We start from the raw sequence: 27,574 nt of genomic DNA, 5'->3' as shown, positions 1-27,574 counted from the left end.
TTTTTTTTTTTTTTTTTGGGGGGGGGGGGGGGTTAACCGATACAAGGACCAAACACCAGATCTAGGTGTTATCAGCACCACACTCTATACTGAGCTAACCAGCCAGCCAACATGCACGAATTTTAAATGAACACCTTTACTTGAAAAACTTTCATTGCTAAAAGCCCCCTTTTCAGTCAGTACTTCTCTACCAATGGTAACCAGCGTATTAACTTCTAATACCATAGTTTTGCCCAAATAAAGGCTTTTACTGAGAACTTATAAGGTGCCAGGTGCTATATAAGCAATTTACATAGAATGTCTCACTTAAACCTGATAATGTCTTAGAAAGGTAACATGCCCATTTTAAATAAGAGAAATAGGAGCTGGCCAGTTGGCTCAGTTGCTTAGAGCATGATGTTATAACACTAAGGCCAAGGGTTCATATCCCTGTACCAGCCAGCTGCCAAGTAAATAAATAAATAAAATAAAATACACAAATGAGAGGTGAAGTAATTTGCTCCAAATCAACAGAGCTAAAAGTGATGAAGTCAAGATTAAAATCTAGGACTGACCCCAGAGCCTGCATATTAACTGCTAGCTGGCCAAACCACATCACTTTGAATGTAGTTTAGGACAAAAAAAAAAAAAAATCAAATTTTTAAATTTTTCCTAATAAATCCTATGTTTACTCACATTTTCTGAATAGACAGGAAACTTTAAAACTCTATATATCTTATCTATGAAAAGCCCAGTAGTCCTATGACACAAGGTGTGCTTTCTCCCCACCCAGGAACTACTCCTACCTCAAAGATAATGGACTGGTTATTCTTTTTGAGGTAGAAAGCGAAGACATAAGTGTACATGAGTGTGGCACGACACTGGCAGAGGACATCAACTGCTTTCTTCAGGAACTGCACCTCAATCCAGGACATGTTGTGCTGTTGCATCTCCTCCATTTTTTGCTTCACCTGAGCATATAACTTGTGCTCAAAGCGTAGACTCTGCATGTGGTTCATATAGCGATTACAGTAGAACAGGTACCTCTGCAGGGCTGCCCTAGATCGCTGTTTCATTAAGAAAAATAAAGATCATAAAACATTATAATTATAACACATATTACACACAAAAGCTGATAACAAATTAAAACCAAAATGAGATACCATTTCACACCTGTTAGAATGGCTTTTATCAGAAAGACTAAAGTTAAGTGTTGGCAAGGATGCAGAGAAAAGGAAACTCTTGTACATTGTTTGTGGGAATGTAACTTGGTACAGCCATTACGGAAAACAGTATGGAGGTTCCTTAAAAAACTAAAAATAGAACTACCATATGATCCAGTAATCTCTCCCTGGGTATATACCCGAGGAATTGAAATCAATTATGTCAAAGGGATATCTGCACTCCCATGTTCATTTCAGCATTATTTACAATAGCAAACACATGGAATGAACCTAAGTGTCCATCAACAGATAACCATTATAACCATGGATTTTAAAAATATTGTATACATAAACAATGGATTACTATTCAGCCTTAAAAAATAAGGAAATTCTGTCATTTGGGACAAATGAGTGAACTTGGAGAACACCATGCTAAGTGAAATAAGACAGGCACAAAAATACAAATACCACATGATCTCACTTACATGTGAGATCTAAAAAAGTTGAACCTATAGACGCAGAGAGTAGAATAATGGTTACCAGAGGCTGGGGGGGCAGGGTGGGGGTGGGGTAGGGTGTGGTGGTTGGGAGAGGGAATGGGGAATTGTTGATCAAAGGGTACAAAGTTCCAGATAGACAGGAGGAATAAGTTTTGAGATCTATTGCACAAAAGGGGTGACTACAGTCAATAATAATATACTGTATATTTCAAAATAACAAGAGTAAATTTCAAATGTCTCACCATAAAGAATAATAGGCAGGACAGGTGATGAATATGTTAATTAGCATGATATAATCATTCCACACTATATACATATATCAAAAAATCACATGTACCCCATAAATGTATATATAGTTATGATTTAGCAATTAAAAATATTAATAATCAAAAAGCTCATATATTTAACTGATGAAAAAGTATAGTAATTTAGGCTAAAATCAGGAACAGATACCTACTTTTGTTATTTAGTACTGTTTTCAATGTCCTATAACTGTACTTTCTAATACAGCAGTCACGATCCAATGTAATTATTTAAATTTAAGTTAATTAAAATAAAAAATTCAGTTCCTCAGTGCTCAATAGTCATACGTGGTTAGTGGCTACCAAACTGGACAATGGTGATGAAGAATATTCCCATAATGACAAAAAAGTTCTACTACATAGCAGTATTCTGCTGTATGCAATAAGATGAAGCAGAAATATTTTTAAGTAGCAAACTATAGTCATCCAGACATATATAACTTCTGATATAATGCAATAGAAAGTATGCAGTAATCAATTAAGTGTTTTCTGTCCCTCTCCACCTGCTGCCCTCCGCCCCAACCATTGAGTCTGAATTTGATCAAGTTTCTAGACTTAACCACCAGCTCAGGAAATACAGGGACAGAAGAATGTTAAATTCAGTGCAATCAGCAAAATCCATAATGTGGGAAATTCTACAGGACCAAATGACCTAGTTTCCACAACAAATAAATGGCAAGGAAAAAAAAGGGGGAGGGGGGCCTATAGATTAGAGGAGACTTAAGAGATATCAATCAAATCCAACCTGTGGACCTGTATGAATCCTGATTTAAACCCATTTAAAAAGAAAACTTATGAACTGGGGACATTTGAGCACTAGATAGTTTATACTAACAAAGCACTGCTTTAAAATATATATGCATATATTTATATAAAAATATAACGGTGGTATCACAGTTCTATTAAGTGTCTGTCTTTTAGAAATATACAAAATATTACCAAAGAAAATATGGTTTCTAGTCTAGATATGTGATTATTATAATACTGCAAAAATAATTTACATAAGGTCTCTCCCATTTTACTATAAATCTCTAGAGGGAATGAATTTTTTTAAAAAGTAGTCTTGGGGCCGGCCCGTGGCTCACTCGGTAGAGTGCGGTGCTAATAACACCAAGGCCCCGGGTTCGGATCCCACATAGGGATGGCCGGTTTGCTCACTAGCTGAGCGTGGTGCTGACAACACCAAGTCAAGGGTTAAGATCCCCTTACAGGTCATCTTTTAAAAAAATAAATAAATAAAAATAAATAAAAAGTAGTCTTGGTATCTCCAGTACCCAATATTCAGAAAATGAATAATAAATGCTTGTTACATGCAAGCACTATCAAAGGGTTTCTTGTCACACATATTTATTTTCTTTTACTCTCACCTCCTCTTCCTCCCTCCACGCTTTAAAAGGCTACAAATAACACAGACACTAGTTGACCCTATGGTTGGTCTCTTGCTTAGAAACACTAATTCTGAACCACATAATTAGCCAGTCACATGACCCACTATCACACAACACTAAAACACCTGAAAAACCCAACACAAACCATGTTATTTCAAGAGTAAGGAAGGTAGCAAACCAATGCTTACAAACTGGAAAATTACCAATATAAAAATATAATATGTGGAAAATAATCTGCTTCACATTTTATCTTTCCAAAAAGCACTAATATCTTTAAGCCTGTTGCTATGGATTAAAAGTGTCCCCCAAAAGTTCATGAACTGGAAACATGACTCCCATTGTAACAGTATTAAGAGGGTGGGAAACCAATTACAGTATCTGAAAGGTGATTAGATTGTGAGGACTGTGCCCTCATGAATGGACTGACCCATCCGCAGAGTAACGGGCACAGTTCTGACAGCTTTAAAAGGAGAGCAAGTGAGAAGGTTAGCTCTCTTGCTCAGCTGATTCTTGCCATGTGACACCCCGGTCACCCCAGGACCCTGTAGAGAATTCCCACCAAGAAGGTCCTCACCAGATGTGTTTCCTGGACCTTGGAGTTCCCAGCCTCCAAACTGTAAGAAAAAATTTCATTTCCTTATTCTATTATAAGCAACAGAAACTGACTAAAACACCTGTCAAATTCCCAAAAAGGAATGGAGGACCTAAATTACAATACTGAAATATATAATGCTAGATGACTTGATTTAATCTGACCAACAATTCTAAAACAGCTTTTCACTAAAATTCAGCATAAAAGATGAAAACTCATACGTCCCTGCAAATGAGACAAAATTTCTCACCAAATGCCAGATTCTGGAATGAGAAATAAAATCAGTTTCCTGAAAACAAGACAAAACAAAAAAAACCCCAAATCCCCAAACCTGACTGCTGAGAACAGAAGTAGGCAAACTCTGGCCTGCAAGCAACTCCAGCTGTTGCCTGTTTTAATCCAGCTGCCTTCTGATTCTGTAAATAAAGTTTACTTGGAACACTGTCATACCCATTCATTTAGGTATATGACTGCTTTAGCATTACAAGGGCAGAGACTATTCAGCATTACCGAGCTGAATAGTCACAACAGACCAAATAGCCTGAGCAAAGCTGAAAAAATTTATTATCTGGCCCTTCACAGAAAAAGTGTGCTGACTCCTAGTCTAGAAGATGAGAAGATTCAACGTCCACCACTGTTGGCACTGTGGCACAGTATGTTAAGTCAAAAACTTTCTACAACACAGGTATATCTTTCCAAGGCATTTAAAGTACCATCTAGATGTTTCGGGACTGTGTGCCAATCTACTAGTACTTTTTATTTATTTATTTATTTATTATTATTTTTTCTCTTTTTTTTTGTCTTTTTTCGTGACCAGCAACGGATCACAACCCTCAGTGTTGCGCCCGTACCGGACTGGGACCGGCTACGGGATCGCAACCCTCGGTGTTGCGCCCGCACCTCGCTCAGCCAGTGAGCGGCCGGTCTGTATGTGGGATCCGAACCCTCGGCGGGAGCGCCGCCGCGCTTCCCAAGCGGCGCACTGTAGCAGTGCGCCACCAGGCCGGCCCTCTACTAGTACTTTTTAAAGACAACTCCCAGAGCATGGGAGTAGAGAAAGTGGAGAAAGATGAGAAAGCCAGATGGGCATGTAATGAATGGTGTGCTTCATTCGGGGAGGCGTGGCTCTCACTAAATAAACAAATAAATAAAGTCAGTGATATGAAATCTTTCCCTGTACTCCCACTGGATCAAAAGATTCTAGTTCAGTCCAACAGATATGAACTAGAAAAATAAGACATTCTAGCACTTAAAATCAAACGTTAGAAACTGGCTTAGAAGCTATGCACAATAACCACCTCCTTGTAGATCTCAGAAAGGGATTCTACCTGTACCCAAAGGAAGACAAGGTGAGGTCAAGGATAATTCACATACTTCCTCTGTTGGTAAATACCATACCTGGCTACATCTAGCTAGGCTACTCTTCATTCAGGATTAGTAAAAACTAAAAGCCCACCATGGTAATTAGGAAAATTATAATGCAGCATAAGAGAAAAAGAACATTTCTCTGTGAACTTGAGAATTATTATCGAAATTAGAAGAAAATTTTAGAAAAATGTATGGCCTCTTTCTTCAGTAGGATTAAGGATGATCATTATTGATCATCTTAAGTCACATGAGATCATCTTAAGATTGACCATCTTAAACAGAAGCACAAGGCCATAAGGAAGAAAAGGCTAAGATAAAGAAAGTAACAAACAAAACAACAGAAGGCTGGCAATAAGCTCACTTGAGAGATGTGGTGCTGGGAATACCAAGGTCAAAGGTTCAAATTCCATACAGGCTGGCTGCCAAAATTAAATAAATAAATAAAACTGAACTTATAAAGAATGCAATAGTAGAATCAAGTCCAAACAGGAGGTTGGAAAAATCATAAGTGTCACTTTAAAACTTTTGTACAAAAAATACATAGGGTGATGTATCTTAAATTGGAATGTAAAGACCACCACCGTAAGGGAGTGAGGAAACCAAATGACCTGATCTTAGCAGACCATGGAATTTTTAAATATCTGAAAGATTTTAAGTGTGCTTAAGTATCTGAAGATAATCTAAAGAAAAAAATACACAAACACTCTAGATCCTCTAAATGAACTCCTTATAACTGTGGACAAGAATTTAATTTCAGTTCTTACATTTGTTTAATAGCTAAAATTGGCATCAAATATTATTTAAGCTGTACAGGCTAATAAGGAAAATAAGTGATAAGAGAGTACATCAATAATAAATTCTGGGCAAACCAAAACATGACACACTGTAGGAATGAATATTTGCAATCACTGAAATATAGAAAACTGGCAGGAAAACAAGTTTATCACATGACACTTAGTAGTATAGTAACACTAAATTGAAAACCTCCCCCTCATAGTAGTCTATCAATAGTAATTTAATTTCAGCAAGTGACATATCTGCCAAATTAAATAAATGTTAACAAGTTTCACTGATGTTGCAGTTCTCTTGGCTTGCTTGTATAGTCACATAAGAGCATAAGAATTTACAGCTGGTCATATGTTTAGACACATTTAAGTAATATAATGAATATAATTTAAATCAACATTGGAATTTGTAGAGATTTTTTTTTCCCTTAAAAATTACCCAGATACTGTGGTATCTGTGAAACACTCATTTATAATTATAAAATATAATTTTCCAGTCTTTTAAAACAGAGAGACAAAATTTGTACTTCTAACAATATGACAGAGTATATACATACACACACACACACACACACACACACACACACACACACACACACGTATATATATTCATTCTTTTGTATTTTTGGTATTTCTTATTAGAAATAAGTTTTAAAGAAATGTTAATAAGTAAAACAATAAGAAATAGGTGAAAAGCATGTTTTGGATTGCATCCTGGCTAGGAAAACCATTTGAAAAGAGTACTTCTGGGACAATGGGATAATTTCAATACGGAATGGGATTAATGTTAAGAACTACTAAATTCCAGGGTTCTAAAATTATGATAGAATGACCAGACTGAAAGGAACTGAAAGAGCTGTAGAATCTAATCCACCCCTAATGTTTGAATCCCTTCTGTAATAGTGGGTCATTTCTCTGTGCAGTAATAGGAAACTTTCCAGCTCCTGAGACAATCCATTCCAAATCAGCTTGCCTATAATCATTAGAACTTCTTGATGAACAATCAGGTTTAAAAAAAAAAATTAAAAATAGTGAGATATTGCCTATAAATAGCAGGAGGGCTATTTAACAAATGCTGTTTTCTATTCTCCTTGCTTGGTGCAGAGGGCAGGGAGGAGATCTTGAAACCAAGACTCTGATGAACTAAAACCTGAAATCGTGCTATGTGACTAAATAATTAAAAGAAAGCAAACAAACTTATAAATAAGAATGTTCCTAAAAAGCATTTCAGATAAGATTCTTTTTTATAATATAAATGCAAATAGATATCCAATATTTACTGAGGTGTCTTTCCACAAATCTTTCAGAACTAAAAATCTCTGCTAAATTATTCCCTAACAAACTGTTCCCTAGTGAATATACAACATGCATTCCTATTCACCTCCTATCCTGTATTAAATGTACTTACCTCCTGCGCATCTCTTGCTGCCTTTGCATCATCCTCATTATAGCGGTTACAGTTGTACCTTAAAGTAAATTAAGAGGATTCCATAAAGTCATAAATCAATGAAAAGGGAACAAATCACAGAATGTTAACTGGGATTTAGAGATTACCCAGGACCAACATTCTTTTTTACAATAGATAAACTGATATGTTTAAGTACCCAGAATTCTACTGTTACAATGATAGAATTACAAGGCTGAAAGGAACTTAAAGTGTTGTTGATTCTAATCCACACCCAGTGTTTGAATCCTCTCTATAACAGTGGATCAGTTCCCTATCCAGTAATAGGGAATTCCCCACCTCTTGAGGCAGTCCATTCCACATCAGCTCACCTATAATAATTAGAAAACACTGTCATTCTAGAACTTCCATTTATTTATTTATTTGTCTTTTTTGTGACCGGCCGCACCGTGCTCAGCCAGTGAGTACACCAGCCATCCCTTTATAGGATCCGAACCTGCGGCAGGAACACTGCTGTGCTCCCAGCGCCGCACTCTCCCGAGTGCGCCACGGGGTCGGCCCTAGAACTTCCATTTATTGACTGTAGTTTGAACTTTTAACTCAATTTTTGAAGGAAAAAAACCCATTTTATCTCCTAGGTCATGTTATTTAGGCCAAATATTCCTAATTTTCCAGAGTTACTCATCTTCTTACCTGCTCTTTTATATATCAAAGAAAATCAATATCTGACAGCCTACACCATGTAATAGACACTATGCTATATGCTTTACATGCTATTATAGTTTATGAGTCATTGAAAACTGAATGATATACACGGGGGGGGGGGGGGACACCACATGCCCAGAGAAACCAGCTCAGAGTAGAGATGAGTAAGACTGGCAATTCCCTTGTCCTGGTTCCTATACCTCTTTATGGGATCCTACACTATGGGAGCAGCTATTTACTGAGTGCTTACTAAATACCATGCCCTTGCTGAGTACTTTAAACGTACCTTCACATTTAACCCCCTCCAACACCTTATGAAATATGTATTACCATTCTCATTGAGCAGATGAAGAATTAGACTTAGAAAGCATAAGTAACATAGGTCACATAACCAGAGTTTCAAAGCTGGGAATTAAATTTATGCCTGTCTGCCAACTGAGGCTCATGCTCTTAATCAGTGTGTATACTGTTCACATGCTGTTGTCATGTCTGAGAATCTTTTAACAAGTGCTCTTTTCAGATTTACAGGAATTTTGAATTTAATTTAAATCTTGTTAAATAGGAGCCACTGTTCCAGCTGGTCAAGTTCTTCAGGACTTTATTTTATTTATTTTGTGGCTGGCTAGTACAGGGATCCAAATCAGTGACCTTGGTGTTACCAGCACCACACTCTCACAACTGAGTCTTCAGAATTTTAATAGTCAATATATATATTCAATATCTCTCTTTGATATTACCCCAAAATACATGTAAGATTATTATATTAGTTCAAGCAAGCCATCAATAAAAACTGACCAGGAATGCAGTATATATTTAATACATTAAAAAAGAAAAAAGATGAGGACAAAACCTTTCAGCAAGCCTTTAAAGCATTCCATAAGGAAGACACAAATCCATTATCTCTCTCTTTTTTTTTTTTTGTCTTTTTTCGTGTCTGGCAACGGATCGCAACCCTCAGTGTCGCGCCCGCACCTCGCTCAGCCAGTGAGCGGGAACCGGTCTGTATGTGGGATCCAAACCCTCGGCGGGAGCGCCACTGCGCTCCCAAGCGGCGCACTGTAGCAGTGCGCCACCGGGCCGGCCCCAAATCCATTATCTCTACTTCAAGAAATGGTCAACCAATTCCAAATATCCTTGTCTAAATTTATTGCCTACGCCACAAACTTCTCAGTCCACACTGAAATACCTTGCTGAAATCTTGAAAACACCCCTTAATCCATCATCCTAGTGATACCATTTGATCCTGGAATTTCACATAAGAGAAAATTTAAGTTATGTGGTTCACAGGAAGTTTGTGGAATCAATCACAAATTTTGGAAATTCCGGATTACGTTTTATCTGCTTCCAATGTTTGGTACTTCTCTATTTTCCATAATTACTCAGTAATAACCAGCAATGGCCCACTGATCTCATCTTCAAGTTTCTGATGTAACCCAGATATCAAGTGGACATTTATTATTAATTTCCCCCTAGCTTGGATTATAGTCTTCTTTTGGCAATAATTGTTCTACTTAACCTAGCCCCCAAATCTCCTCCCCTTGGCCTCTAATAGTCGGTCAACAATTAACACCTCTTCTCCCTATCTAATATATCCTTAGAAACTTTCCTTTTGATATTTTTTACATATTTATAAGACTCCCCTCATCCTGGGCTTTACTTTGCCAACATTAAGAATTTTAAGGTCAGAAAGACAAATATTTAGAATTCATCTATACTTCTAACTCAGATGACTGACAGTTCTACTTGGAATGCTATTTTGAGGATTCTGAGGCATTTTCAGAAATAAATAGGAAAGCATAGCATGATTCACTTGCAATGTTAGCATAGTAAAGGCAAGACACAGGCAGCAATTCTGACACACCTGGTCCTGGCCACTCTTCATTCTTTTGTATCCAAGTGTTGTTTACGCTTTTCAGGTTTCAAAATAGCTCATTTAAAATCTGAGTTGTGATTAGAAATGTCATTACACAAACACAATAACTCTTATTCCCTACCCTCTTTCCCCTTCACTAGGCTTGTTTACAAAAGTATAGGGTGAATTTAGTTTCTGGGAACACTCTAATCTTCCAGTTTACCTTCTTAAAATCTAGAGTACCTGTCCGGCTATACCCTTCCTTGGCACTGGCAATGGCACAATTTCTTTATTTCCATTTAACCAATCAATTTTCACCTGGCTGAGATAATTTCAGAGAAGTAATCTCTCTTACTATTCCTCTCATTAATGCAACTAATGAAAGTTCCAAAGGAACTAAAGGGAAGACTTGCCACTGTCCTAAGTTCAGATCCTCCTCATCTTGTCTTGAACCTGTAATCTCTTCTCTCCCATCCCCTCTCTGCAAAGCAGCCAGAATCATGAGATAATGAATGTAAAACATATAATACAGAGCCTTCTCATCTAAATTAAAGCTCTAACCATGTCACTCACTCAAAATTCTTGTGATAATATCCAAACTACTTTAGGCCCCACTCTAGTTTCTAACTCTTTTCCTATTACCCACAACTTAGCAGAGGCCACAAACTCAAATGCCAGTAGGAGACACAAATAAGTGAATTGGGCCATTTACATATCATAACACTCAAATATTTTCACTTTTATCAGGAAACGTGCTAGCTCAGTTTTCTCAAAACTCAAAGAATCCTTCGTCTAACTTCCATTTTCCCAAACTAATAAGAAATATGCATAGAACAGAGGTATGCACTGCTGCTAAATGAAAAACAATGCTGTCGTGCGATACATGCAAATGACATTAAGCCTCAGTCTTGGGGAAACATATCAAACTAGAAAGTAAAGGCCCCATCTAAAGGGCTGCTACCCAGTTGGAGATGATTGTTACCAAACAGGAATACAGGCCTATTCCTAAGTTTCAAAGAGAAGCTAAATATGGATTTTGTTGGGCAATTTTCCGTTTTTTAAAGTTTGGGACAGACTTTTTATCTAATGATGTGGTGCAGAGTAAATAAAACACATCTGCAGGTTGCGTTTTGCCAAAAACCTCTAAGTTTCCAACTTTTGCCTAGAGAGATATATTAGACAACGCGAGTCTTCTCTGAAAAAAGTCATATAGTTTTTCGCATCACTCTACCTTTGTTAATGTTGCTCCTTTTACCCAACATGTATTTCCTACTACTTTTACAACTAATGAATTCTTAGTTGGCCTTAAAGTTCATCTCAACTGTTACCTCCTCTGTGAAATATGCCTGACTAATCCCTCTTTGTGGATATCTTGCATATAACTCTCTTAGAACACTGATCGCACATTGTATTTATTTACTTAGCTCCCATATTAGATGGTCGTGTATATGAGGTAGAAACCTTATTCATAATCCGTGGCATATATCACATACTTATGTGAACACATTCTTCCCTTAATTTCCCCAACCTACCAGGCAGATCCATGTGGTTCCCAAGGGCCAAGACACACCCAGCAAAACTCTGCTTTACAGTTCTGGTTACGACAGACCATGTGATTACAACCGCCATCCTTCTCAATTGTAACATGGCATTTGGGACATTCCTATGAAGAGAAACTATAAAGTTGGTGTCAATGCTACACTAGGTTGTATTACTAACATTGAGGAGAAGCCAGTTCTAGATTTACTTTACTTTGAAATACCGTATTTATTTTGGTTAATACATGTAAAGTACTTAGAACAGTGTCAAACAATACTATTAAAAATGAGCTGCTATCATTATTACTACTGGCTTGTAAAATGCACAGCAATTTAATAATTTTTTAAGTGGAGTTGAGAAACAAACATTTCAAGTACTTTTAATCATACATATAGAGTAATAGTAGTCCATAAAAAGTAAAATATTTTGTTTACATAAATGTAATATATTCTAGTGTCATCTACAAGTAATTATTGAGTACTTCCTATATCCCATGCACTGTTCTCAGTGTTATATCCATCAACTCATAATCCTTATAGCAGTGCTATTTCTTTTTTTTTTTTTCCTTTTTGTCTTTTTTCGTGACCGGCAACGGGATCGCAACCCACAGTGTCACGCCCGCACCGCGCTCAACCAGTGAGCGGACCGGTCTTTATATGGGATCCGAACCCTCGGGGGGAGCGCCGCCACACTCCCAAGTGCCGCACTCTACCGAGTGTGCCACTGGGCCAGCCCCATAGCAGTGCTATTTCTTTTTTTTTTTTCCTTTTTGTCTTTTTTCGTGACCGGCAACGGGATCGCAACCCACAGTGTCACGCCCGCACCGCGCTCAACCAGTGAGCGGACCGGGCTCTATATGGGATCCGAACCCTCGGTGGGAGCGCCGCCACACTCCCAAGTGCCGCACTCTACCGAGTGTGCCACTGGGCCAGCCCCATAGCAGTGCTATTTCTATTCCCATTTGTCAGGTGAATAAACTAAGGGACAGAAAAACCATAAAAAAAAAACTAGTCCAAGGTCAGACGGGTAGCAAATGGTAGAACAAGAATCCAAACCCAAATAATCTGGCCTCAAGAGTTAGGCAAGCTAGATATCAGGCCTTTATTGGTAAATTCACTTAGTGGCTACTGACTGAATTTCCCAACTTTCTTCGGCCAAATATCCCTGTTTTGAATTCTTTTCCTTGTGACTCAGTAGCAACTAAGCTGTAGAGATTATATTAGACTGTTTTTCCAAGTCCATATCATTTTCTTGGTTGCTAGTGAGCCAAAGTCACTACCCTGCAGCACACTCCCCCCCTCTCCTTTTTTTGGCTTCTGAAAAATCTAAAAAAAATCAACCTTACTCATTATTTTTTACTAAAACTATAAATAAGATGTAAAGCTAGTATTCTTGCTATATTTGCATTTGATGTCTATAACCTCTACAAGGGAGGAGGCATCATCCATTATATTATTATTTGCACAATTTTGACTTTGTGAAATGGACTGCACTGCTCATAACTATAATAATTCTAACTAAGCCAATATGACAATTTTTTATTTTATATTTTAAAGCAAATTTTTGAAATCACTTATAAGAAATTTTACATCTTCCCAATGAGGCAAATTTCAGGTAGAAAATATGTTTCATTCTACATTTCTTGGTTATAATTAATCAACTAGTATTAAGCCCTCAAAATGTTAGGATACCATCGACAATTTGCAAATCTGTTTAAGGAGCTAATAACAATGATAAGTAAATAAAAGCTCCTAAAGCTTCTCAAGAGAAAAACTCTTCAGGTTTCATTTCAAAACTACCGAGTAGCTAAATTTGTTATTACAAACTGCCATTCTTTCTTGGCAATCTACCTTCTAAACAAAGCCAAATATATCCAAGCCTATATTCTCTATTTTAAACATCTTGAAGGCTTAGAGTATTTGGGGGTTTCTCTAAATGTAGAAAGAAGGTTACTATTTAACCAAACTATTTACTGAAAATATAACTGCTCTATTCTAAATACTAGTTTTACAAAGCATTTTAAAGGATCCTGGGACTTTTCTGGTGAGGAAATCTCCAATTAAAAAAAAAAGTTTGGCTGGGAAATTTTTTAAATTAACAAAAGTAACCACTTCCTGACATTAAAGAATATTTAGCAAGGTTTTCTTGAGTGACATGGGTTATACTGTTCATGATGGTTTTAGAACACTCAAAAATAGTAATTTCTACCATTTATTCCTTAAAGATTCAGGCATTTGTTTTATGTGACAGGATTCATTGTTTTCATTGCTAATACCTCCTCGGAGATAGAAATGTATACTTAGGTTTTACATATAAATATATAAGATGTATACCTAAAATCATGTGTTGGCCTTTATCGCTTAAGCACACCTTACTCTTATCATTGACGTGTGACTAAGTGAGGTAACAGTGCAAAGCTATAACTAATATTGGTCGAACAATTCAGCATTTTTTAAAGCATCATCTTCACATGTGAAATACTAAAAATAAATAGCCCATGAATTACCCTATCACTTGTTACTCAAGTCACCTACTATATGGATAGAATATAAGATTGAATTAAAGAATGTGTATGAGGGTACTTTAGAAAGTTTGTGGAAAATTACAATTAAAAGGTAATACGAATCTTTCCACAAACTTTTTGAAGTACCTTCTTATATAATTTTCTATTAAGAGACTAGCCGGGTACACAATTGGGATTCAAATGCTTGCTTATCATTTAGTGATAGAGAAGAAGGATACACAAGATTACTTGCATTTGTAAGATATTTGTCTGGGGCTAAGGAAGTGGTTCATGGTAATAAAGAGATTAAATTCTGAAACTAGTATCATGAGCAATGTACTTCAAAACAAAAAATTCAGAACCAAAAAAAAGGGGGGGACACCCATATCACCCCCAAATTTCTATTTCTCAGGAGTCAAATCTCTTAATGAATTAAATTTTAGAAGTTTAACATGAAGTAGATTTGAAGAAACTGTTTTTTTAAGCCCAGTTCAATTACATAACAAAAACTTAACCACTGCTCAGTCACTGTGTTCAAATCCCGCCCCAAAATAACTACTAAAAAGTAAAACCCTGGGGATTTAGGCAAAAAAGTAAATTAGCCTAATAGAACCAAGCTAAATGGAGTAAACTCTACAATACATTTCTATACTAAAAGGCAGCTCAGACTTGAAAAATTCCAATTTTTTCTTCTATAGGAAACAAATGCTTTTCCCACAGAAGAAAACTAAATCAAGAGCACTGTGCATACTGCACTACAGTCCTCGATACTCTTAAATAAACTCAAATACTAAAACAAAGGAAAATTATTAATAGGCAAGTATCCTGGGGAAAAAACAATCTTGAAGGAGAAAAAGGTGAAACAAGGCCCATAACTAGGTAAACTTACTGCTTTTGTTAATGCTGATGCACCTATCCTTTATCAGACCAAGAGTTATTGAAGAAAAACACCAACCTTTGTATTGGCTGCAATCCAGTTGGAGGTCTCACTGTCATCATCACACTTTTTAATCCACTTCTTTAACCACTGTTTGAAAACAACAACTGTTAGGGTACAACAAAATACTTAAAAAGAATAGCAAATTATTTCAGCACTTAACTGCAGTCAAACTTCAATGTAAAAGCCAACAAACAAGATTATCGCTAGGCTTGCTTCCTCTTAGACAAGGGGAATCTGTAGTTGTAAAATCGAATATTTATAAAAATCAACCAAAGGAGGATTTTCTCTGGCTGAAGCTGAGTGGGGAAGCCAGAGATTGAAAAAAGCGCAGCCTCGAGGTATGTTATCCCCCTAACTACAAAGCTTGCCAAGAGAGGTGGTTTTACCATGGTTATCCTAGGACAATCAGGAGCTGAATGCTCTCTGAATACCTGCAATGATCATCTGAAATAAAAAGGGCAGAATAAAATCTTCTAACTACTAATGGACAGATAATAAAACCATTGGCTGCGATTTTCAGTCAAGTCTTAGAAGTGTTCCCTCACATTATTGTAAAATGAAAATGCCAGACAAACTCACCTTACATTTAACAGGATCATGCCAATTTTCTCCACAGTTAAAGCTGTTAAGTGACACAAATAGTTAAAAGAATTAAGTGCTACCTACTTTAAGTAAGTAAATAAACTAACCCTTTCATGCTTTATAGTTCCACAGTATTATAACCAGTTTCCAGTGACTGGCAAATACAAGGGCAAGAACCATGTCGGTTTTATAGTAAATCACCTAGAATTTAGTATTAGGACTAGAATGTAGCAGGTACTCAATAAGTGTGAAATGAAGAATGACTATAAACATAGAGATACACTTTGATGACAGTTTCATAATTGGTGCTAGGATGTCTCAGAATGTACTGAGAAGTTTCAACCAATGCTTCATTGGTGCATATTCAATCTTTTACTTAACACCACCAAATGAAGAGTAAAGTCTGTAGGTTAATTATATAATTTAAAACTAATACACAGTAAACAACATATGGGAAGCAAACATGTCATATCTTTGCATAATTTATATAAATGAACCTCAGTCAGGCCTATAGAGAAAAATAGTACTAGCCAAGGTATAAAGCAAAAGACTAAATATTTTCTAAATATACAACTAGCTGATCAAATAATTTAGGAATGCCAAAAGAATCCTTTGCCAAAGACAGGAACAAAGTATTATTGGTTTAAATGAAGTCAAGATAGTGTTATTTCTGGAAAGGAAGATGGGGAATGAGATGGAGCAGGGATCCAAAGAGCTTCAAATATACGTGTCATGTTTTATTTCTTAACAAAAACAAAATACTAATTTTAGTTAAGCCGGGTTGCAGCTACATAGGTACTCATATTCATTGTAGTTATTCTCTATACTTTATGTTTGAAATGTTTCATACTAAAATACATTTGAAAGTAGGTATGAAATCAGACTCCATCCTCTCTCTACAGGATAAACTCTGAAATAACGCACATTTAATCTTTACCAAAATAGCATGTATTTTACACATTTAATCTCTGTGCATTAACCTGCTCCCTTTAGAAAGATTTATTATTATGATATATAAGTCTAATTCAACAGATGTTTGGAGAAAAAAAAATACGAAATAGTGATAAAATATTTATTATTTGCTAGCTCTAGAGCCCCTTGGCTAGATTGGCTTTTCACTTCTAAAAATCCTCAAAGGAACAGAAAATCATCTAACTTCTTGTTATAGTCTGAATGTTTGTGTCCTCCCCCACCACCCCACAATTCAATGGTGACACAAAATTATCACTGTGATAGCATTAGGAAGTGGGGCCTTTGGGTGGTGATTAGTTTTTAATGGGGTTTATAAAAGAGGCCTCAGAGAACTTCCTTGTCCTTTCCACCACGTGAGGATACAGCAAGAAAGTACTATCTATGAACCAGAAAGCAGGCCCTCACCAGACAATGAATCTACTGGTGCCTTGATCTTGGACTTCCCAGCCTCCAAAACTGTGAGAAATAAACTTCTGTGGTTTATAAGCCACCCAGTGTATAGTATTTTGTTATAGCAGTGTAAATGAACAAAGACAGAAAACTAGTACTAAGAAGTGAGCATGTTGTTTTCACAAAAGCTAAAATATGGAAGCTGATTCAGAACTGGGTAATGGGTAGAGAAAGAGTGGAAGAGTTTGGAAGTACATGCTAGAAAAAGCCTCCATTACCATGAAAGAACTATTAAGGACAATTTTGGTGAGGACTCAAAAAGAGGAGAAGAGATGCAGAGAAAGCCTCAATTATTTTAGAGAATACCCAAACACGTGTGAAAAGAACATTGGTAGAAATATGGACAGCAAGGGCCATTCTGATAAGGTCTCATATGAAAATGAGGAACACGTTATTGGAAACTGGAGGAAAGGCCATCCTTTCTACAAAGTGGCAAAGAACTTGGCTGAAGTGTATTTGTGTTCTACTGTTTTGTGGAAGGTATAATGTGTGAGCAACAAAACTGGATACTTGGCTGAGGAAATTTCTAAGCAAAGCACTGAAGACGCAGCTTGGCTTCTCTTGAGTATTTATAGTAAAATGCAAGAAGAGAGAAATGACCTAACAATTAATTGTTAATCAAAAATCTAGAAAATTCTCGTGTTATCTACATTGGAGGGAAAAAAAAAAGAAAGCTTGTTAAGTAATCTAAATGGACTAAGATACTCCCTAACATGTGGTGTTGGAAACTTCTAGTAAGTCAAATCTAAAATTCAGAGGCTGGAGAGTATGCTACAGAACTCCAAAGGTCCAAATAACCAAAAGAGCTGGCCCAAGAGGAGCCATAGGAAAATTCTTAGTTCAAAAGCATCTCTAATCAAATTTTTTTTTTCCTTTTTGTCTTTTTTCGTGACCGGCAACGGATCGCAACCCTCAGTGTTGCACCCGTACCGGACCGGGACCGGCAACGGGATCGCAACCCTCGGTGTTGCGCCCACACCTCGCTCAGCCAGTGAGCGGCCAGTCTGTATGTGGGATCCGAACCCTCGGCGGGAGCGCCGCCACACTCCCAAGCGGTGCACTGTAGCAGTGTGCCACCGGGCCAGCCCATCTCTAATCAAATTTACCTGCCCATTTTCTTCTTAGAAGATTAAAACTTGTCAGAGTAAAGGAAAAAAATTTTTAAATCCTATGTAATTTGTTTCCTAAGAGATAATCTGAAAGGGTATAATCTCAAACCTAATTCAACAAAATAAGCAACCAACCAGAAATGAAAAGAACTGAGTTCTTGTCACAAGATCTATAAGGTTGCTCTCATATAAGTTACAGTGGAGCATATAGGAAAAATGTCATTACGGCTGCATTTTCCCCCATAAAAAAAAATACATCTAAAAGTTACTGCATCAATGAAAGAGCAAAAATGATTTAAAATATAATTTTTTCACCCAATTCTTAACTTAAAAGAAATATACACTATTGTCAACCAATATCACTTATCTCTCTGCCTAAGGTAAATATTTTTTTCTACTATTTTACTACCAAGAATAAATAGAAGAAATAGAAAAGCTATGTGCACCATTCTAATTAAGGAAACCATTCCTTTACCAAAACTGGCGCCCACATTTGCAGCGAACAGGCTTAGCATCAGGGTACTGGACTTTAACAACATGGTGGCAATCTGGGGCAGGACACCACTTTAACAGTCGATTGCACTGAAACACAAGTTAGAAAATAAAAAATAACAGCAAATTAAATCAGATGCAAGATTTCCTAGTACACCAAGCAATTATTTATATTGCTTCCCTAGTGCAAAGGCAAAGTAGGGATCATAACACCAACATGCAAAAACTTGCTGTAGTCTTCTACACAATGCACTGTTTTTCTGATATTATTGATCCCTTGAAGACTTGGTTTTATAAAGCATATGAACTTATTCTATCTTCAAAATCTCACTGAGAAACTTTAAATAATTATCCATTATGTGACCATTAACAAGGAATTTACTTATGGTTCTATTTCAGGGCAATTCTCTCATAAGATGCAAGAAAACCAGATATGCTCCTAATCAGAGAAGGTGCGTAGATACTACAGAATAATTTGAGATAGGCTAAAGGATATACACGCAATCTCTCCCTATGACTATAAAAGCAAAAGCCAGTAACTAAACTGCAGGCAAAGACTGCACTTTAGTTCCTCAAAAGGAAATATAACTTCTGAAGTATTTTTATTATAGAATAAAAAATGGCTCAAGTAACACTCTGTACCAGAATTCAAAAGTCCATTGACCATTTCAAAAAAAAAAAACTATTTCTAAAACATGCTGTTTTTCCAATTTACTCTCTGGCAGAAAAAAATTATTTTCTACAATTAAAGTACTGAGTTAAACTGATGCTTTCAAACAGGGTCTGGCAAACTCCTTCTGCAAAGAGCCAAAGAGGAAAGATTTCTGGTTTTGCAGGCCATAATGGTCTCTGTAGCAACTACTTAACTCTGCCATTGTAGCACAAAAGCAGTCACAGAACAAATGGACATGGACATGTTCCAATAAACCTTTATTTACAAAAATAGGCAGGCTGTAATGTGCTGACCTCTGCTCTAAGGAAGAAATATGATAAAAACAACTAACTATAGCATTTTTCATTAACAAGACTGACTAGTAACAGAACCTAAAACAAGCAGAGAAATAGCAACGTTAGAATCCCAAACATGATTAAACATGACATGATTAATAATCTACTACAATTCTCTGCTAGGGATAAAGAGAAACAAAGGAAAAATACTGTAAAAATAATTTTATTATCAAAGCTCAAGATACACGATGAGAGATCTAGTTATTGGTTTCTCATATTCCTGTTTTTGGTATGCTTCATAAATACGGTAAAGATGTTTTTTACTGTCAATAGATGGTATTTTTTAAAAGAAAAATTTCTATTCATAAACAGAATTCCTTTCAATAAAAGAAGGAAAACTTAAATCACTTACCTCTACAAAGCTATTTGTTATTAAATGCTGATACTTTAATTTAACTTTTGAGTCTGTGATCAGGCGCCTGAAAACAAGAATAGTTTGTTAGAAAGATTTCAGCCAAGAGTATTCTCCACATTTATAAAATACAATTTCCCCCATGTTCCTTATTTTTTTATATTCCATTTATAATCAGTTTGTATTACAATCTAATGACTTACCAACTAATGCCAAATTTAGGCCACTTTCAGAGCCTTCTGACTCTGATATACTGCCTTAAATAGTGACTCTCAGCTACCTTCCTTCAGATCCCCACCCAAATCATGTGTGAAATGAGACAGATGTTGTTGGCAGAATGTTAAGGAACGGATCCAGGTCTTGAGATACTTAAAAGTTTATATAATTTGAGGATTGCTGACTTATGAGAGCTGTTGGCAGTTTACCAGAATTGCTTACTGATTGCAACCTGGCTTCCCTTCCACCTAGAATGCATTATAATTCACAATTTCTAGAACTCACATGAGCCCACAGAAGTGAAGAACCCTAAAACTTAAGTTTCATTAGTTTTATGGTAAATACCCCTCTGGGTGTGTTATAAGAAAATAGTGTTAAAGCATAAAAAAAGAAAAGAAAAAAAAAAAAAAAACTACCACTGACAAAGTCAGGAAGAACATGTATATAGGTCAACCCCATTAATGTCTTTTATTTTTTGTTTGTTTTCTTAGTTTTTAATTTTTTTTTTTAATTGGCATATTCATTGCCATTAAAGTCTTTTAAATGAACAAAACAGTTCTGTACAGTCTGGTCTCATCTAACTCTCGAGCTTCATATCTACCTCTCTCCTTCCATAAGATGACACATCCTGTCTTGTGCCACTTTCAGTGCATTCCTGTCACATCTGTATTCTTATATTTCCTCAAAAATGGCTTTCCTCAGAGAGACTGCATAAGGCTGTCTTCCCTCAGAAAGGAAAAAGAAGTAGAATATCATGATGAGGCTCTGAGGTGGACAGCCTAGGTTTGGTTATTGGCTTTGGAATTCACTAGCTATTAATTGAGGGTAAGTTCTTTGACCCCTCCATTCCTTGGGTTATTAATCTGTAAAGTATGTAGCAGAAATAAAGAGTTTGAGACTAGAAAAGTGCCTGGCAAACAGTAAACACTCAATAAATATTAGATGCTATTATTATTATTACTTTACACAGTTAAAACATATTGTTACTCCCTCAAGGGAGCCATTCCTAACAATTCTCCACACCAGTCTAGATGTAGATCCCCTCTCAGTTCTCATGGCACCTTAAACAGCTCCTTTATAGAATTTACCATAATTTTAATTAGACAGTTATCTATATGATTATTTGTTTAATATCTGTCTTCCTGCTCCACTATTCCCAAACAATGAACTCCATGAAATAATCCCCTGTGTTCAGCACAGTGCCTGTAGAAAGTGTTCAATAAATATGTTTTAAATGAGTAAATCTCTATTTCACAAATGTTGAAACTGAGGTCTAAAAATAGTGCATTTGGCAGTTCCTCAAGAAGCTAAAAAACAGCATCACCATATGACCCAGTAATTCTCCCACCTAGGTATATATGCTAAAGAGAATTAAAAACTGGGATTCAATAAAAAAACTTGTATACAAATATTCATATGTTCAGCTAACAACACAAATGACTCCACAAAAAAAGTGGAAACATCCATTTAATGGAACATTATTCAGCAATAAAAAGGAATGAAATGATGATAAGAGCTACGTGAATGAACCTTGAAAACATTACACACTAAGTAAAAGAAGCTAGTCACAAAAGACCACATATTATATGATCCTATTTATATGAAATGTCCAGAACAGGCAAATCCAGAGACAGAAAGCAGATGAATAGCTGCTAGGGTCTAAGGGAAGGAGGAAATGGGAAGTGATTGCTTAATGGGTACAGGGTGATAAAACATATTCCAGAATTAGGTAGTGGTGATTGTTGCGAAACATTAAAAGCCACTAAATTATATATATATAATATATATATATTTTTGTCCTTTTTGAGACCGGCCGTACCGCGCTCAGCCAGTGAGCGCTGTGAGCGCACTGGTCATCCCCATATAGGATCCGAACCCATGGCAGGAGCGCTACTGCGCTCCCAGCACCGCACCCTCCCGAGTGCGCCACGGGCTTGGCCCTGAATTATATATTTTAAATAATTTAAATGGTGAATTTTATGTGGATTTTACATCAATTAAAAAAATAAGGAAAGCACCAGACTCAACATCAGATGTCCTGATTCCCAAATAAACATCTATGACCCATAATGCTTCTCTGATATGACAAGTCATATGATTTCTTATAGTTGACCCTAGCCTAATAAGCTATCTAAATCTGGCATAGCCCAGCAGGACTGGTAAGAACAAAGGTCAACCATAGTTCTTAGGCCACGGCTTCTACCTTAGTTTGACCTGATAGGGAAGTAAAGAAAGTAACCTCCCATCAATGAGAACAGGTATGCTCAAGAAGGTGGCAAGTGTTCATTCTGGTCATTAATAAGACAATTCTCTTGACAAAGACCTGTTTCCATCACTTATGTTGAAAATAGTTATTATGAAAAAGTTATCAACTTTCCTAGAGGAAGGCAGCTGTCTAGGTAAACAAAATGACTTCTACTTAATGCCTATTATACATGATGAACACAGTGTCAGATGCATTTAACTACCTTTGAGTTTGAGGATAATACCCTGTTTTAACAAATGATATAACTGGAGACCTGTGTTTTGAAACCAGGTGACTTTAAACACAAGTTATTTTTATTTGTTTTTTATTGCCAATTGCTAAACCATGCCTTATGCTTATAAAGCAACCTGAGTTAACCAACATTACACTTCAATTTAGGACTAATGATAAAAATATTTTCCTTTCAAAAGATTTTTTTCTCCAACATACAAATTATAGACGAGCATAAAGAAGGAAATAAAAATCATGCACAACTCCATCACCCAGGAGGAGTAAGCACGTGACATTTTTGGGGAATCTGAACTCAGAGATTCAAAGGCAGGCAGCATGGGAGTAGGAAAGCTTTACTGACATGGGCAGCTGGAGGAAGGCTTTTAGAAGGAGGTAGCCTATGCGATTGATTTGCGAGCATGTTTTACTTTCTCTGGTTGGTCCTGGTTTGGAAACGGACTCAAATTAGTAAAGTGGGTAGTTACTGACCAAGTCCTGACTGTTTTGGGCCAACTGCTGCAGAAATTGTGGTTTGGCTTTCTCGGATGGTTGCTGCAAAGTTTGTGGGTTAGGTTCTATTGTCATATATAGTCTGGCATTGTCTGATTGTTTTCCTTCTTTTTGGAGGGGGGGGGGGGGGCAGCTAGCCAGTATGGGGATCAGAACCCTTGACCTTGGTGTTATAACAACATATTCTAACCAACTAAGCTAACCAGCCAGCCCCTAACTTAGTATGTATAATTTTTTCTTAGTTTTTTTCACTAACTTTATGATAGGCATTTTCCAGTGCCATTAAAATACTTCACAAACCATTTTTAATGGCTGTATTACATTCCATCTTCCTCTGATGCTGGGCATTTGTAGAATTATGACAATGTGATTAACACCTTTATAATAAATCTTTGCCCAAATTTCTACTTATAAAAATTAATATAACATTTATTATCACCTGAATTTATTTAGTCGGAAAGGTCAAAATGATCTTGCAGTCATCCCCAACATCTAACTCGGACTCTATCAGGATAACATATCCCAAATTTAACAACTTCTCATCATCTCCTCTGCTACCCAATCACCACCGTCTCTCACCTAGACTGCTATAACGTTTCCCAACCAATTTCCCTGTTCCCACTTACAGTCTTTAAAAAAAAAAAAAACCACAGCAGTCAAAGCATTCCTTTCTAACCATGTCAGTCCTCTGTCTCTGTCTTAGAATAAAAGCAGACAACCCTATAATGGCCTATCAGGCAGTGCTTACTGCACCCTCCCCTGTTTTTCCCTGCCTACCTTCAATCTGTAAGTTTATAAGTTCAGTAATACTTAAATTACTAATTACTTATCAGCAATTTTTCCCTATCTATATACTTAACCTTATCCACCACTGAAAGTTGACAAATTATTTCATTTTACATTTCAATGAGACTAGGAAATTAATTCAATACAAACTTCAGTTCTGATCTCTTAAGTATACATTCTAAAACAGACAGTATACTATATCTCTGGTGCTAATTTCCTACTTAGAATACTAAAGTGAGTGCTTTCTATATTTCCCTGTGGAGAAATGACAGGGGGCATTCAACTTATTCCATTATGAGACATACAACTCTACAGTCACATTTTTATCAAGGCATTCTCTATAAACTCTCTGTTTTAAAATAAATACAATTTGGGGTGAGCAAAGATTTCTTAAATAGCAATTATCATAAATTGGGAAAAATGATGAATTAGACACAATTAAAATGAAAACTTCTGTTCACCAAAAGAAATCAGCTCTCTTTCAGAGAGAAAAGGCAAGCCATGCATTGGGAAAAAATAGCTGTAATACATATATCTAACCAAAGACTTGCATCAGAATATTTAAAGAATTCTAACAAAGTAACTGACAGACAAAATAACGAAAGGATGGCTGGCCAGTATGAACCCTTGACCTTTGTGTTATCAGCACCACGTTCTAACTGACTGAGCTAACTGGCCAGCCCCAAAGTAACCAAATTTTTAGAATGGGCAAGTGACTTGAATGGGCACTTCATGAAGGAATATTCAAATAGCTAATAAATGTATGGGCAGATGTTCTGTAACATTATCCACCAGGAAATCATAAATTAAAACCACATTAAGATAACCCTACATGCCCACCAGAATGGCTAAAATTTAAAAAGATAGGCGATGAAAGTATAGGTAAGGACTACAGCACTCATACATAGCTAGGATTGTAGGTACAAACACTTTAGAAAACCATTTGGTAATATCTATAAAAGCTAGAAACGTCACTCCTAAGTACATACCCTAAAGAAATCAGTGCATACCTAACAAATGACACAGAGGGGTCTTCAAAAAGTTCATAGAAAGATTCATATTATCTTTTAATACCATTTTTTCACAAACTTTTTTAAGTACCCTCATATAGAAATACTCCTCATAGTTTTTCACACTAGCCAAAACCAAACAAAACCAACCATCTACTATCAGAAAAATGAAATACTATATAGCAATAACAAAAGTCACCCAAAACACAAATTTATTTAACAACATGCTTGAATCTCAAAGGCATTATGTCAACTGAAACAGACATACACATACAAAAGAATACATGCTACATTATTCCATTTAAATGATATTCAAGAACTGGCAAAATTAACTGATGGTGAAGTCAAGATAGGTAGCAGAGGCGAGATGGATACTGACTGAAAAGGGGCACAAGGATGAACATTCTGGGTACTGAGGAAGTTCTATATACCTTGATCTGGGTGGTAATAAAATAAACGTACTTTAAGGTTAATGTACTTTACACCCTTTACTGACTATATTTTAGAACTTAAAAAAGTAAAATAAAAATCAATACATAGCAAATCAAGCCTATAATAATAAGAATGACATTTTTGCACTGTAAAAGATGAGATGCTCTACTGTAATGCAATTACCAAACATATTCAAGTTTAGTTTGTCTCTTGCCTCAGACGGTACAAACTGTATGACCTCACTTAATTACTAAGGGTCTAGGTAGCATACAATCCTATTTGTGATTCTTACGGTACTGACAGAATGAAAAACATAATCATCTGACTTGGATGCTTGGAACATTCTTCTTGGAGCAGCACAGAAGAGGATTATATTTACTTCTCTCTGAGTCCATTCAACTACATGGTTCTACAATTAATATTTACATAGTTATAATACTATAAACATATTGGTTTACAATTTTCTGAATCAACCTACTGGAAAAGATGAAGGTGAAAGAATCACCAATTTCTTAACTTTATGTAGTACGAAGTTTAAGATGTACTGCTTAAAATTGATGGAACAGGAAATATCTATTAAAGATATATATATCTGCCATTTTCAGACAAAGAGGGAATCAGCCAATAGAGGTATGCAATATCTACACCATGATCCTATGAATCATTTTTTAAAAAATCAGATGTATCAGTTAAAGCTTTTAAAAAAGCGTTGAGCATAATTGACTCCTATAAGTGAGTGGCAATTATTTCCTGCCATCACCTGTTTCTAAAACACTTATATGAAAATAAATCATACTAATTTTTAGGCAATTCCAGATGTGTCATTGATTAGTCAAGATGAGACTAAATACACTACTTCAAGGTCTTGAAAGACTTTATAGATACAAGCTTACATTTATTATTCCTAAGACTACTAGAGAAGTTATATGTAATAAAGGAAGTTTAAGCCCTAAACAATTACATGACAAAAATCAAAAAACTACTAAGATGAACAAAAACAGATGAACATTTATTTGGTCACAAGTAATACAGAATTTAGAGAAATAATTTTCATTAATCTCATGAAAGCATCAAGGATAAACCTTGTGACTAAGTTTTCAAAGTATATCATTAACCTTCATGTCTTTGGAAGTATGCTATATGAGGTGATTATCCAGGATAGACCCACTTAGCCTAACAGCCTTGACGGTATTATAGGACAAGTCAGTCACTGAATGTTGCAGTGATGACATATGTTTATGAAGGCAAGGAAGAATAATATATTTCCAGTTACATACTCAAGATGCATGTCTATTAAATACCAGTTGCTAAGAAATAAAAGGTGAATCCATTGAATTACCACTATTAAGAATTTAGGAGTCTAAAAAGTGTTGAGGCATCAATAAATAAATACTTTCAGTGTAGGGTTGCTAAGGTTACAGCCATATATTCTGAATGGAAATAAGCAAAGGAGTCAGTCAACATAACTAGGGTACCTGGGGTCATACAGCTTATAGCTTAAGAAAGAATACAGGCAACTACAAAAGTGAATGGTATGCGAAATATGAGGGAGCTAAGAAAAGGAGCTCATAGGGTATCTGACTAAATCAAAGTTAAAATCTAAACTGAGCCCTGAAGAACAACTACGAGGATGAATAGGTTAAGAGAATTGAAAAATAAAACCAGGAAGAGTTGTTGTGAGAAAGACAAGAGGCAGCAGAGAAAAAAGTAAACAAACTCAAACCAAACTGAACACAAAACACATAGTACTTACAAGAAACCAAGCTCTACATGGCTACAACACAGAATGTGAGAAAAGACAAAGCTGCACAAATGAGCAATGTAGAACAATGGAAGCCAATGTTGAACAATGGAACAATTTGTGAAGAAGAAATAGAAGGTGATGAAACTAGATATAAATGAATCACTTAGTAGCCAGCTGTAGATTTCCAAAGAAAAGAAGATGATGGCCTGGATCAGGTTAATGGCAGTAGAAACAGAGAAAAGGAGGGTTTGAGGGTTATTATGGATGCAAAATTGACAGAATTGGGTGCAAGGGTGACTATGAAACAGGCAGAAGAGAACGAACCAGAGGAGAAGAACGAACCAGAGGAGAAAAACAAACCAGGGACCTCATCGAGTTTTTTTTTTTTTTTTTTTTTTTTTTTTTTTTCCGGTA

At 36.2% G+C, this 27,574-nt stretch overlaps 1 protein-coding gene across 1 annotated transcript in view; it reads right to left on the bottom strand.

Moving 5' to 3' along the window:
• The window catches only part of LOC103595883 (E3 ubiquitin-protein ligase ARIH1), a 112,500-nt gene that overhangs the window by 5,522 nt on the left and 79,404 nt on the right, over positions 1 to 27,574 (bottom strand). The window contains exons 7-13 of the mRNA XM_008579409.1: positions 19,987 to 20,053; positions 18,610 to 18,716; positions 15,601 to 15,643; positions 15,037 to 15,108; positions 11,572 to 11,702; positions 7,486 to 7,543; positions 786 to 1,046 (exon numbers count right to left, since the gene is read on the bottom strand). Of these exons, the coding sequence (XP_008577631.1) occupies positions 786 to 1,046; positions 7,486 to 7,543; positions 11,572 to 11,702; positions 15,037 to 15,108; positions 15,601 to 15,643; positions 18,610 to 18,716; positions 19,987 to 20,053 (739 nt within the window). The remainder of the gene's footprint in view (positions 1 to 785; positions 1,047 to 7,485; positions 7,544 to 11,571; positions 11,703 to 15,036; positions 15,109 to 15,600; positions 15,644 to 18,609; positions 18,717 to 19,986; positions 20,054 to 27,574) is intronic.

Source organism: Galeopterus variegatus, unplaced genomic scaffold, assembly GCF_000696425.1.
Source record: "Galeopterus variegatus unplaced genomic scaffold, G_variegatus-3.0.2 Scaffold1877, whole genome shotgun sequence".
NCBI classification, from domain to species: Eukaryota; Metazoa; Chordata; class Mammalia; order Dermoptera; family Cynocephalidae; genus Galeopterus; species Galeopterus variegatus.
Note: the sequence above shows the minus strand (reverse complement) of the source record. Positions and strands in the feature narration are given on the sequence as shown.